At 34.8% G+C, this 14,312-nt stretch overlaps 2 protein-coding genes and 1 pseudogene across 2 annotated transcripts; 2 read left to right on the top strand and 1 right to left on the bottom strand.

The window, feature by feature from the left end:
- Positions 1-278: 278 nt before the first annotated feature.
- Positions 279-1,183, top strand: LOC142180574 (lipid transfer protein EARLI 1-like; annotated as a pseudogene).
- Positions 1,184-3,021: 1,838 nt separating this feature from the next.
- Positions 3,022-5,450, bottom strand: LOC107806030 (L-lactate dehydrogenase B-like). The gene is given in 2 exon segments (NM_001325779.1): positions 3,022-3,465; positions 4,842-5,450. Coding segments are annotated over 2 exon segments (1,053 nt in total).
- A 4,154-nt stretch (positions 5,451-9,604) lies between these two features.
- LOC107819526 (uncharacterized) lies at positions 9,605-14,088 on the top strand. Its single transcript, XM_016645640.2, has 5 exons — positions 9,605-10,036; positions 11,808-11,885; positions 11,977-12,061; positions 13,329-13,417; positions 13,789-14,088. Exons 1-5 carry the CDS (start codon positions 9,728-9,730, stop codon positions 13,930-13,932), a joined length of 705 nt encoding a protein of 234 aa, XP_016501126.1. The 5' UTR covers positions 9,605-9,727; the 3' UTR covers positions 13,933-14,088.
- Positions 14,089-14,312: the final 224 nt, after the last annotated feature.

Here is a 14,312-nt window from a genome sequence, read left to right as displayed (position 1 = left end):
ACCTCCGCCACTAACTATATTTATAGATATAGATATAGATATTGCAACTTAGGCAAGGAACATGAAAATTTACAAGACGCCATATATTATTCAAATGCATCCAAAAGATTTTAGAAATCTTTGCTTGTGTTGCCAGCTAAAATCTCTAGGGGCATGCAGAAATTAAATAATTCAACATGTTTTTTTTATTTTTATTTTAATTATATCTCTTCACATTCATCTTCTTTTTGCATGCTATAAAAACCCACCCCTCACAATTCCATTTCCATCAAACAAAACCTTCTCTTCTCAACTATAGTAATTAAGAGAAATATTAAACTTTTTGACAAAATGGCTTCAAAAAGAATTACTTCTCTTGCCTTTTTTCTTCTTGTCAACCTTCTATTTCTCTCTCTTGTTAGTGCATGTGGCACTTGCCCTAGTCCAAAACCAAAACCAAAACCAAAGTCAAAGCCAAAGCCAAACCCTAACAACAACAATAACAACAACCCAATATAATCTCACCAGTGAGGTCTGGGAAGGGTAGTGCGTTCGCAGACCTTACCCCTACCATGAGGTAGAGAGACTGTTTCCAATAGACCCTCGGCATCTTTCCCTTCAAGAACTCCCCACCTTGCTCTTGGGTGACTCGAACTCACAACCTCTTGGTTGGAAGTGGAGGTTGATTACCATCAGAGCAACCCCTAACCCTAATTATAAAGCCAAGTGTCCAAAAAATACCCTAAAATTAGGTGTTTGTGCTAATGTTCTTGAAAATTTACTTGGCCTTAAAATTGGTAATATTCCAAAAAAACCTTGTTGTAATCTTATTAAAGGACTTGTTGATGTTGAAGCTGCCCTTTGCCTTTGCACTGCAATTAAAGCAAATGTTCTTGGGATTAATCTTAATGTCCCTCTTTCACTAAGTCTTTTACTTAATGTCTGTGGGAAAAAGGTTCCATCTGGCTTTATTTGCCCTTGAAAAATTCAGTATTTTGCTTTCAATTTTTCTTATCTTTTGAAGGGTATATTATGGTTGGTGGTAACTTTTTGTTTCTCTTTTTTATGCTATGGTTGTGTAATTTGATGAATGTAGTTTGAAATTATGAGTTTGTTATTGTATTTTGTACACGAAGTGGTGTACGTTACATTTGATTTGAGCTTCTTGTATTTAGTTTTCATGTAATGGAAAGTCTATTTATCATTTTTTTTTCTCCTATGTGAAGAGCTAAGAGCGAGAATTTTCATGTTATTGTATGGAGTATATTTTATTAGGATTCATCATAAATTAACTAGGTTTATACGATTGACTGTCAGCCTATCGTAACTCTCCTACTTTATCTGAACTGGAGATCGACAATATGAACATGCTAACACAGACGGAGTTGAAAAGATGTTGGTGATTGTAATATTGAAAATTGTTATATACGTTTAGATAGGGTATAATTCTTTTTTTCTCCTTATTTTCCACTAACAGATTTCATAACTAGACTCAAGTTATTCACATATATAAAATAACGATGGTTTATACGGAAACTAGAGCTTCCTTTCATTTATATTCTTTTCTTGACATTGATAGGTGCTAATATATTCATCATTTAGGAAGAAAATAAAAGGATGGATTGCTTATGAGAGAGGCGGATTCAGAATTTGAAGTTTATGGGTTCCTGTCGCAATCTCAAATTAATATACCATAATAATTAGGTTCAACATTAGATATTTATAGATATTTAGTAAAAAATTTAATAAAAATACAGGGTCTACGCAAAAGTTACTGGGTTTCTGGAAACTCATACACTACACGCTAGATACGCCCTTGGCTGATGATGCATACAAATGGAGTACCAGTTCTTGAACCAATAGTTAAGAGGATTCCTACAATTCTCATATATACAAAAATATTTTGCTTTTACACTATTTGCCCAATATATATGATTTCTGAAACTTCTTCTCCCCCTTCAAAAACACTGTTTCAAGACAAGCTTAGAAGCACTAATATTAGATTTCAAAGTCAATAAAACAACTACGCCTTAATCTCAAACAAGTTGGGGTCGGCTATATAAATCCTCACTTCCTTCTTTAAGCTTCATTCATATCATCGTCATACTATGCTCGGATAAAGAAGGAGGGTTACAGTACTCTGGTAGCCAACGGAAAACTTATCAATTCATGATGAATCCTCATAATACAGATTTTAATGTCAATACCAAAGATAATAAGTAGGTAGCCAACATGTTGTGTGGTAACCTGGGGCGGATTTAGAGGGGCGGAAGTGGGGTTCACCTGAACCCCTTCGCCAGAAAATTATGGTTTGTACCTCTATATATTATATTTTAAATCTCCTTCCCTCACCTCAAAAGCATAACTCAGTGATTAAGAGCATAGCTTAGTGGTTAAGGGGATCAAAACCTTTACAAGCTTGCTAGTTCAATTCCCATTGGCCACAATCTCTTTTAATTTTTTAACTTTTTTTTTTCTTTTTGAAACCCCTTAGCGGAAATCATGCCTCCGCCACTGATCGTAACACACAAGTAGTATGAAACTCTATTTATAGAAGAGAATTGCATCAAACAACAACAACAACATACCTACTATTATCCCACACCGTGGGGTCTGAGGAGGGTAGTGTGTACGCAGACATTACCCCTACCTTGTAAGGATAGAGAGCCTGTTTCCAATAGACCCTCAGCTCAGGAAAGCATAAACACTACATTAATGAAAATATAGACAAGAAAGAACAGTACCACAAAGCCATATAAAAGCAGAATAAAAACAACAAGACAGTAAGGTGATCAACAATGAAAAAAACAACGGTTAGTAAGAGTAGCATCAAAGTTCACTGTTAAAATCTATTTCAAAGTCAGTACCACATATAAGGGGGCAGCCAACATGTACTGCTGTAACACAAGTATTTCCCACAATTTTCCTTCTCAGGAAAGATTTTGCAAGAAAACAAAATTCAAGTACTGTATGGTAAAAAACAATAGTAATTAAGTTTAAGTAGTGGTAACAGAGGGAAACTATTACTAACATTAACTCAAGTCAAATTCCCAACTGGTTTTGCACATCTAAGATAGTCTTAGCAGAGTTCCTAAGTTGTTGAATTTCCTCATCAGTAAGATGCACATTAGTCACACCCAAAACTCCACTTCTACCAAGCTGTGCAGGCAAGCTCAAGAACACATCACCGCCGTCAATACCATAGAATCCCTTCGCGAGGACTGAGACAGGGTGAATCCTTCTCTGGTCTCGAATAATTGATCGAGCCAAGTTTGCTACAGAGTACCCAATCGCCCATGACGTGTAACCTTTCAGACTAATCACTTCATATGCACTCTCCACAACTTGTTTATGGATCTTTTCTAGTGTCTCCTTTTCAAAAGCAATTTGTTGCCTCTCCAGAAAACTAAGCACAGGAACACCTCCAACACTAATGCTCGACCAAAGTGCCACGGAGCTGTCACCATGTTCCCCAACAATGTATGCCTAATATAGACATCAAAGATTCCATTCAAATCAAACAGAGGATAGCATTTTTTAGATACAGCATAGAGTGTAAAATGGAGTTCAGTATCAGTGTATAGCCTTAATTTTGTTCCAAGTCCAAACCTAGTGGTAAGCTGTACTACAACAACAACAGCACTTCAACCACAAACAAGTTGGTGCCGACTATATATATGAATTCTTGATATCTATGTCACTCCATTTAAACGCATCTCAGTCCAATATTATATGAGAAAAACAAAGTTTTAGAAAAGTAAAAAGGACAAAACTCAGACAAGGAGAAAAATGTCTCTAACAACGGAAGTTCTATATATTTTCTACTGGAACAGATATAAATCTCTGACAAAACTAAAAGACTCCTAACAAACATAGCACCTAAAGTAAATGTAGTAACATGACACAAGCTTAATCTCAACTAAGTGGTATCGCCTATATAGATCTTTTTCGTTCATCGCCACGAAGCATATATAATATGTTCGACCATAATATACCAGCTGTATGGAGCTATAAAGATACAAGAACCATAAAAATTAACCCTTTTCACTACAGTTTAAGAAAATGAGAAGCAATTCATGTATATATTGCATACTTCTCAACAAAAAAAATATTTATATAATACAGTTGCTAGTAGAAAAACAAATAACTATTTAGATGCACTATATAAAGTTGTTGTCGCCTATGTTCAAAACTGTAAAACCAGATACTTAATAACATATAAACATTAAGCATTTTATACGGTGTAGTCACGCTATCAACCATGTCAACGAAATGCAGAGCGGAGTCAGGATTTGAAGCTTATGGGTTCGAAAGTCTAGCCCTTTTAAGTTATTGGGTTCTAAATTAAAGATTGGTACATATTTAGAGGATTTTTTTACGACAAATATGCTGTTTGGACCAAAGCTACTGGGTTCGGCCGAATCGCTAGTCGAAGGACTAGTTCTACCCCTAGCAAAATGTCAGAATAAGGCCCAGTTGAGGTGTCTAAATAAAAATCTTAGTATGTATTCAGCCTTTACTTTAACAATGTTTCTACAACATGAGAAGGAAAGAACAAAATTAATGACAGAATTGGCATGATATAATATTTTGCATAGTGGGGGGGCGCAACCAAATAATTATGACAAATTACATCCTAATTTGTCCACTGAACATAAATAATACTTCTGGGAGTGACTAAATTCAGAGTACAATGATCAAAGTATCTCCTTTTGTAATTTGAATTAAAACATCAAATCTTCAATTTTGCTACATAAATATTGTATAAAATACAAACACTATAATTAAATGATTAGAACAAAAATTGGAAAATTCATAATCAAAGAAATTTGAAGAAAAGGAATAGGAAACAATGAACTGACCTGGACATCCTGGGCATTAACATCAAGATGATCAGCAATCAAAAACCGAAACCTAGATGAATCCAGATTAGTACCCGACCCTATAACCCGATTCGCCGGAAACCCGGATAACTTCCACGCAACATAAGTTAAAACATCCACCGGATTTGATACAATAAACAGTATACACTCCGGCGAATACTTCACCAACTCCGGAACAATACCTTTATACATAGTCAAATTCCTCTGCAGCAAATTCAATCTACTTTCACCCGGGTTCTGTCGGGCACCCGCAGTGACGATACAAAGATCCGACCCGGACGTAACAGAATAGTCGACAGAAGCGACAATCTTAGTCCGGGGAAGGAACGCGGCGGCATGCTGGAGATCAAGCATCTCGCCGCGTAACTTATCAGGTTTCGCATCGACGAGAGCTAGCTCGTCGACGAGATCCTGAGTCAAGATGGTTTGAGCAATGGCCATCCCCACATTGCCAACGCCAATCACGGAGATTTTCGTGTGGCGTTTTGTGGGCGATGGTGGATGAGTATTGGAAATTGATTTGAAGAAAACTTGGCTTAGATCTAAACCACCTGGGCCAAGTGATGATGATGATGTACTGTTATGCATTGTTGATCAAGAAAAATTGTTTGATTTTGAATCTTTAGAAATGGAGGTTTTTGGTAAAGAAAGTAAATGTTTACTCCTATATAAAAGCATGGGAGAGATTGATGAGTCACTGACTAGGTAAAGGGAATAAAGTAAAGGAAAGTTGGCACTTTGCAATATGGCATTGTGGATTTTTCAACGGTCCATGATTGGTGAAGACTTTCTTTGTTGGTTCTCTTTCTTGGTTTAATTATTTGGTGTTCGAAATTTACTAGCTCGATTAATCTAGATCTAAGTTAACAATAATACAGTATACACTACGGTATATGTGAATCAAGATTGATGTTTTCGTATATTCATAAGAGGAGATCACACGAAAACGTAACGGATTCTTGTGTTTCTGCAGGCGACTAGGCGTATATATGTAGAGATTTTGGGTTTAATATCAATATTTTTATCAGCATATCCAACAACAACAACAAACCCAATAGTTTTCCATAAGTAGGGTCTGAAGAGGGTAATATGTACGTAGCTTTACCCCTCCCCTGAAAGGACAGAAGGTTTTATCAGTATATCCAATAAATTTAAATGTAGTGCTTCGTGTTTTTTAAAAGAATAGGACCTATTATTCCTACATGGTCCATTAGTAACATTCCCTTGAGATGTTACTGCAGATTTTGCTTGTGTTTAATCTTTCCCGATTAGAAATCCTATAGGAATTTCTTATAAAATGAGCGAATTTATTGGATTGGTTTATTAATAGTCTTCGTTCTTTTTGACTCTGCGCCATTGATTCCACTATTATTAGTGAGGAATAACGGAACAATTCCTTTATATTTATAGAGATAGGGGACATAATTCATATGGAAAAAGTACAGATTATCTGTTTTCGATTTCACGTGTCATGCTATCATTCGATTATTCATTAAAAACTAATTCTACCATATATAATTATATAGTTAACATTACGAATTCATATCTAATATTTATTAAAATTTTAATAAATTATATTTCGTGTTGAAAATTATAGATTCAGAATAACTCGTAGCCATTGAATTCGTAGCCAAAAGAGTACATCCGCCTCTCAGGTGTATCTCTTTCCCATGCACTTTTGACTTTATGCACGACAGTCAGAAGCTGCCGCTGGTTTTTCACATTGGAGTGATTAGTTTCCGGGGCTGTGCAAAGTCTTTATTGGGTCGGTACGATACGGTATTTAGATATTTCGGTTCGATATTTTCGGTATTAGGTTTCTTAAAATTCTATATCAATATCGTACCAAATTAAATTCGATATGATTCGGTTTTTCTCTTTTCGATTTCGGTTTATTCAGTTCGGTAACTTCGATTTATTCGATTTGAATACTAACTAGTGCACAGAGCTATAAACTCTAATATTCTTAATTAAAGTACTCAAAAATACAAAACTGAAAATGTTTGTTGACAAAAAATTTGTCCAAAACTAGCAAATATCAACCCAAATAGAGAAAATTATACATAAAAAATATTTGATCATTAGAAATGTCATGTTACTTGTTTAGAGTTAATTGATGAACTTAAAGAATACAGAAAATTAAAATTTTAGATTTTTTTATATTTATGTTATAATTGATAATATATGTTTTGTGTAATATACTATATATATTTCGGTACAGTATCGGTATTTCGGTATTTTATTTTAAAATACCAAATACCATACCTAATACTATTTTTTTTAAAACTTAAACCAAATACCATACTAAATTTCAAAATATCGTATACCAAATACCAAAATTTTTGGTTTCGGTACGGTAATCCGGTATTTACCTAATTATGCACGGCCCTAGCCTTCATGCTTTGTGAAATGTGAAAACCGAAGTTCAAGTTAAAACAAAATGTTCCTTTGATAGTGTTTGACTGGACGAATTTTAAGAGAAAAATAATAATTTTTATACAAAAATTTATACACAATATTAAGAATATTTTTAAGATATTTCTTTTTGTAATAGAATTGAAAAGAAAAAAAGGATGCAAAAATTAAATAATTTCTAAATATATAAAGAGCTTGATCAAAGAAATAAGGAGGAAAAATCGCTAAACAAATTTAAAGAACTTCTTTCTTTTTTTAAGCTAACCATGGTTTATATTTTAAAAAACAAATGAACATTCTTAAACACACACAAAAAAAAATCAAAATCATTTCTCTTGAAATAAAGGCTGGATAGCCTAGTAGACCATTGTACTTATTCTTGTTAGACATTTCAATCCTCCTACTTTATTTATTTTCATCCAAATACTTTAAGTTGATCAAAATCTATATTTTAAACCCCTCTGACCGTGTGTGTATCTCACTCGCTTGACGTGGATGACACATCATATTCCACGTCTTTTTTTATATTATATCTACTAAAAATATTTATTATATATTATTTTCATAAAGAAAAAGAAAAAGAAAATTAATACGTCCATCTCATCTCCCTTCTCTCAAATTAGGGCTGGCTTGTGCTTAGCAATGCACAGATTTTTCTTTCTTATCTGTCTCATATCCCTTCTTCCTTCTCTGTCTCATATTCCGTCGATGAATAATTATTTAGGTATTTTTAATTAGGTTCTTGGCCACTTTTAAAGGATCTTCAGGGACTGTTTTTTTTTTTTTGAGGGGGGGGGAGAGGGTGTTCTGTGGGGGGAGGGGGGGAAGAAGAAGAAGAGGAAAAACGAAAAAGGCACTGTCAATGATGAACCGCTTAGCATACTAGCAAAAATGGTACTGTTCTTAGGCTGTTGATTTCTGGTGGCAACACTTGGTAACCTTCAATACCTTGTTCTTGATAATACACTGTCACTTGACTTGCATAACAGTAAACCCAAATACCTTGGTTAGAACTTTTGCTGTGACTTTGAAGTTTATTTGTGCATTTTCAGGTCCACCAATTCCTTGGCCTAAAGCTGGAACAGAGAAGTCATTGAGGAAAATTCGTGGCTGGTGAAGGCGAAGAAGAAAAGTGTACAGGAAAAAGGGAGATGAGGGTGGGGGGTAGGGGTGGAAGAAGAAGATGCGTAAAAAATGTCTCTTTGTGTTTTTCTTTTTCTTTTTTTAAACTTATTTTATCTTATCTTTTTATTTTATTTTTCATTTTATTGATTTTTTTTCTTTATTTTAATTATTTCTTCTTCAAAATCTTCATATGCATGCTCCTTGGTCGCGTGAATTACACACATTTTGTCCAGCTCAATTATTTTGTTGTCACATGTGTTTGGTCAACGTTCAAAGGGGTTTAAAATATAAATTTTAAATAAGTTTCTGGATGAAAAAAAAGTGAAGTAGGAGGACCGGCATGACAAAGTGGCGCAACTATATGTGCCATTTAGGGCATTCTACCTGAAATAAACTCTATATTATCAACATTTAAAAGTTGTATTTTAAAAAGAAAAAAAAAACTCTAAGTGATTTGTTCCTAATTTGGTAAATAGAGTTTGTTGCGCTAGTGGGCGACAGTAAATATCTTGTTAATTAAAGTGTGCACCATGTAATAGGCATGCACTTATCGATTTTCACTATGAATTGCTGTAGTGCCACTTGCGATTTTCATTGCAATAAATAAATAAATAAATAGAATAAATGACATTTATTCGATGTGGATGCGGAGCCTGAATTTCAAATTCATGAGTTCGAGATTTTAATGTTTTTAAATTACTGGGTTATGCATTAAAAAATTGTACATCAGTAAATTTTTGTCTTTTTTTAAAGACAAATACAAGACTTGAACTAAAGTTATGGAGTTCTGCCGAACGCGTAAATAACACTCTGGCTCAGCCCATGTGGATGCTGATGTGTTATACATAACATCTTTTTACTGTTGCCACGTCAGTTATTCTGCTGCCACATAAGCATGAACAATAGTCAAAAGTGTTAATTAATGTTGTAGTGTTAAAATAAGAATTTAAAGACAAATACAAGACTTGAACTAAAGTTATTGAGTTCTGCCAAACGCGTAAATAACACTCTGGCTCCGCCCATGTGGATGCTGATGTGTTATACTTAACGTCTTTTTACTGTTGCCACGTCAGTTACTCTGCGGTCACATAAGCATGATCAATAGTCAAAAGTGTTAATTAATGTGTAGTGTTAAAATAAGAAATTTCCAAGTAGCCCACTTTAAAACTATGAGCAAGTTTAGGGGAGGGGGCGTTAGGCCATTTGCGCAAAAACAATTGAAGTTAGAAAAATAAGAGAAATGTGTGTGACAAAAATAAAAAAGTAAAATAAAACATTTTCTAATCCAAACGCGCCATAGTACAGAACTGAACGAGTTGAGGGCAATGGCGGAAGCACTAACCGAGCTGGAAAAAATCCAGACCCGAATCCTCCAACGGATAACAAATCTAGAGCTATCTCTAGAAACTTCCTATAATAATTCCTCCTCCGCCACCACAAATTCTTCTCTCTCCGCCGCCACCGCCGCCGATACAACCACCGAAGGCCGCCTTTCGAGCATTCTCGTCGCCAATGGCGTTAGAGATTTCAGCTTCAAGCGCGTCCCCTCTGATTACTACGATTGGCCTCTCGAAGCTCGTCGTGACGTTCTCGGTGCTGCATCCATTCATCATCTCTGCAAAAGCATTGTTCTGGTACCTCCTATCTACCTCCTCATGTCTTATATACGCTGTTACTACTTTTTATTACTCCCTCCGTCCCAAAAAGAATGGTATAATTTGAATATCGAGAGTAAAATGAATTGCCTTCGATCGCGACTTTTTTATATGTTTTTAAATATTTTGAGTGGTTAATTATTTTGACTTGTAGTACTGTTTTCAAATATGTAAAATTTATTTCAAAAAAAGTTAAAAATAAAAAGCATCATAAAATCTTTCAGTGCAAAGCAGGATATATGATGTACTCAATTCAAACTAGTACTCCCTTGGTTTCACTTTATATATAAGGCGTTTGACGTAGTTTAAGATACTCATTTTAACTTAGGCTCTCTGTTCCAATTTATGTGACATAGTGACTTTTGAAATTTGTGATAACATATCACAACATTTGTTTCGATATAGAACTTTTGAAACTTGTAGCAGTAATATTTGTGGTGCTATAAAAGAATTATTAAAGGTCAAATGGGAAGTGTAAAGTTAATCATTTCTAACTATAGAAGTGTTTGTAATTCTATTTGGATTCACTGGTATGGAAATAGTGGCACATAAACTGGAAAGGAGAGGAGGGAGTATGCATTTTGGTAGCTCTTTTTGATAGTATATAATAGTTGACAAGTTAGCTTGTCCAGAAAAAAACCACATCAAAGTTTATTATTTGAGTAGCTTAATGGATTTGAATTTTTGAAGCTGTGAAAGTTGGAGGGAATGAAATTTTGTCAAATATTTATGAAGATCCAAAATGAAAACAGTGTCATATAAAATGAAGCAGAGAGAGTACTTTTAATATACTTAGTCTAAACAACTTTTCTATAACTTGAATAGCAAAAGCTTGAGACATCAATTCTCTGGTATTGATGACATGGTATTGTAAGATTGAGATGAGGGTAACCTTGTTTAAGAAGATACGAAATTTATTTAGGGAATTTTAAAAAAGGTGTTAATACACAATGGAGTGAAATCCTTTGTTAATAAACATAAGTATGAGACCTTTTGCGATGTATAATAAAGGTACTTGGGAACCTAAGTTTAAGTGAATGAATTTGGAGAGTATGATATTTGATTTATGTTTTTTGATAAGTAAAATGTACTTTTGGTTCAGCAACATATGAGAAAGTTTCCCCTCACTTCTATGAGAAACATAAACGACAGTAGAGAATACTGAATTGAGGAACAAAAAGGCCTTATAATCTTACCACCCCTAAGAGCAAGAAAAAAAAACATGAACATGAGATGGAAGGTATGAACAAACAGATAAAGAAGAACCTTATACGGCTTCATGTGACTGAAAAATCCAACTTTGCTTGTCATAACAATGAGCCTATGATTAGGAAGCTTATACTTGGCCACAATTATTATCAATATCTTAAAATTTTGAATTAAATTTGAACTGAAATGGCCAAAAACCAGAGAACTCATTATCCCCTTGTTAAAATGTGATAATTTGGGTTATTGTTCATGGTCCTCTTGTCTTTCTTGTTTCCTTGTGAACATGTGAGAAACAGCAAAAATATCTCAAACAAAATCTCATCATACCTTTGCAGATCTATGCATGAAATTTTGGTGTTGAAAATGCTTATGATATTGGGTGCTCATTTTCTTCTGTTTTTTGTGAATTGGTGTGTGTATCTGTGAGGGTGAGATTGGGGGATATGTAGATAATGGATGCTCCTTAACTTTGAATCATCTCAGTGTCTCTATGGATGGGGTTCTTTTCTATCTTAGTCAAATCCTGTCTGCTCAAATGCAGGTTAATACTCAAGCCCCATCTAATATTACTGATTGTAGTGATCGTAACAATTCAAAGTACTACGTCGTTGTTGTACAGGTAACTATTATACAATTTTATTTGGGTTTTGGGGTCTAGGAACAGTAGCTACCACTAACATAATGTGCTTCTTATATGTTCTTAATTGCAGTATACTGCTCGATTCAATGCTGAGACTGTGAAGAATTTTCTGTACACTCTCAATGATGGCAAAATAGCCAAAAAGAAATTCAACAGTAAGTTCCATCTCTAAGTCACTCAATACATTCATTATGCCTAACCGTTAAAGTGATCAGGATGAGAATTCAATAGAGAAATATGCAGCTTTGAGAATCTTCGCCGTGCCTGAAAATATTTAACTAGAAGTTTTATTTTGATTATACTACGGAAAGACTTTGCTGAAATTGAATGGTGTGGATTAGCTATGGCAACTTTTGATATATCAATCAATGAATCAACTATGCCTTGATCTTAGTTGGGCTTGGCTAAAGTAATCATCTCTATCCATTCCCCTCTATTTAGGCGGTTTTTGATGTAAATATGAACAAAATCAATAGCTATAATTGAACAAGCATGTTTATATTGCACAAGTTTATTGACTAAAGTGCATGTTTACGACTCTTATTGAGTATAAAGAAGCAATGTTTTGTGTTCTTCGGGCCAGTCATATATTTTAGAAGGTTCTAATTCCACTTTAACCTTGCAGCTTGAGAGAAAGATTGGGAGATAGAAATGAGGTCCTCTTTTTGGCATGTTATTCTCTGCGTATTTAATGGTCAAATATGAAAAGAGTGGGATACTGCTAAGTGTATGTGTGGCACACTTCATGTGGTTGTTTTGTGGGAAATAATTTATTCATGGCGGATGAATTTAGCAATCTTTTTGTCATATATGTTATTATGATATGAGTTTTTCATTTGGACCTTAGTGTATTATGGAGCGCAAGTGATGGGAGTAAGAATTGTCAGGCATTGCCTCTCAGTATTTGCAGCTCATTGACTGATTGTTTCCTAAAAGCATGAAATTCAGGAACAAATTGTTATTCTAATGTTTGTATGTATGTCTAAAGGATCTCAAGATGGAAATTTGTGTTGTGCTTCTTTATGTGATTAGTTTACTTTAACCTGCCAGATAAACTGTCATGAAGTTCCGTGTTCTCATCCGAGTTATGCTCTCTCAAAAACTCTAAGGTAGATAATTTACTAGAATCACAGTAAACACGTTAACAGTTATTCAGCCATTGGATTCTAAGGGAAAGTGGAATAACTCATTTGCTTAGAGAACATCCAGCAACGGACTGAAGTTATGAGGCCCAGAGACTTTATTTGTGCGCTCTGCTGTTTACTTTTTATTGTGTATTTTGGTCACTAATATACTGTAACCATAATTTTGTTGGAAGCCTGTACAGCCGTATGCTTCAAGGTTTTGAGTTGTGCCCATATTTGGTGTCACATTATGTTGGCCGCTTCATGTAGAATAATTTCAGCTATCAACTTTTTGCAGTGAGGCTTGCTCCTGAGGAGACATCAGGAAAACTGACTGGTTATGAACACAATGGAGTTACATGTGTTGGCATGAAAACGGATATACCGGTATTCATTCTCTCTGTACTGTTTAAGGATAGTGTAGGTAATGGTACCTAGGTTATTTTTTGCTATTTTGTAGTTTAATTTTTGAAATGTACTTAGGGATGGCAATTTAGTGGGTGAAGTTCATGGGTTCGGCATTCTAGTCCGTTTAAATTATTGGGTTCTGAATTAATAATTTGTACATATTCAATAGATTTTTCAAGACAAATACAGACTTTTGAACCAAAGCTACTGGGTTTGGCCAAATCCATAAGCAAAGAGCTAGTTCCGCCCTTATGTGCATTACACATCACTGCATACTAGAGAGTAGAGAGTGACCTTCCTGTCCATTGTGGTACTACTACTTTCATTGTAACTCATACTAATTTTACCAGGTGATTTTGGATGAAGCAATCACAAAGCTCAACCCTGACTACTTCTGGTTAGGAGGTGGTGAGATTGATCTTAAACTGGGGATGAGGACATCAGAATTCATCAAGTCTGTCAAACCATTTATTGTCAACTGTAGCGGTGCTTAAACTGATCCCATTTTCACTAAGTTAGTACTAACTGATCTCTTTCTCTATTGGTTAAGCTCTTTAAATTTGTCATGCAATGGACAATTTACCATTTGTTTGCTGGATATAGTAGATTATGTAGTTTTATTCAAGCAAACAAAGGGTTATTCTGAAGTATATATCAAGGGAGAGAATCTGCACTAGTTAGAAAACGGGTGGCAATTTGACCCCAAACCTATTTAACTCGCCCAAGATTGTGTAGTCCATCCTGACCCAGCCCGTCGCAGTCATGTAATTTTCCATTAATAACTCAAAAACTTCAATAAATTGATCAGTTGCCACGTATTTTAGATATCCAAGTGACATGCAAAGCTGCGTGTACACTTCCTTGGCTTGAATTA

Source organism: Nicotiana tabacum, chromosome 5 (assembly GCF_000715075.1).
Source record: "Nicotiana tabacum cultivar K326 chromosome 5, ASM71507v2, whole genome shotgun sequence".
Taxonomy (NCBI): Eukaryota; Viridiplantae; Streptophyta; class Magnoliopsida; order Solanales; family Solanaceae; genus Nicotiana; species Nicotiana tabacum.
This window is presented reverse-complemented; position numbering and strand designations above follow the sequence as displayed.

What these genes read in the sequence shown, in the direction of transcription:
- LOC107819526 (XM_016645640.2), top strand. Translation starts at nt 9,728, where the DNA reads ATGGCGGAAGCACTAACCGAGCTGGAAAAAATCCAGACCCGAATCCTC. An exon ending in ACTACGTCGTTGTTGTACAG is followed by an intron (nt 11,886 to 11,976) that starts GTAACTATTATA and finishes TCTTAATTGCAG; the next exon opens with TATACTGCTCGATTCAATGC. An exon ending in GCATGAAAACGGATATACCG is followed by an intron (nt 13,418 to 13,788) that starts GTATTCATTCTC and finishes TAATTTTACCAG; the next exon opens with GTGATTTTGGATGAAGCAAT.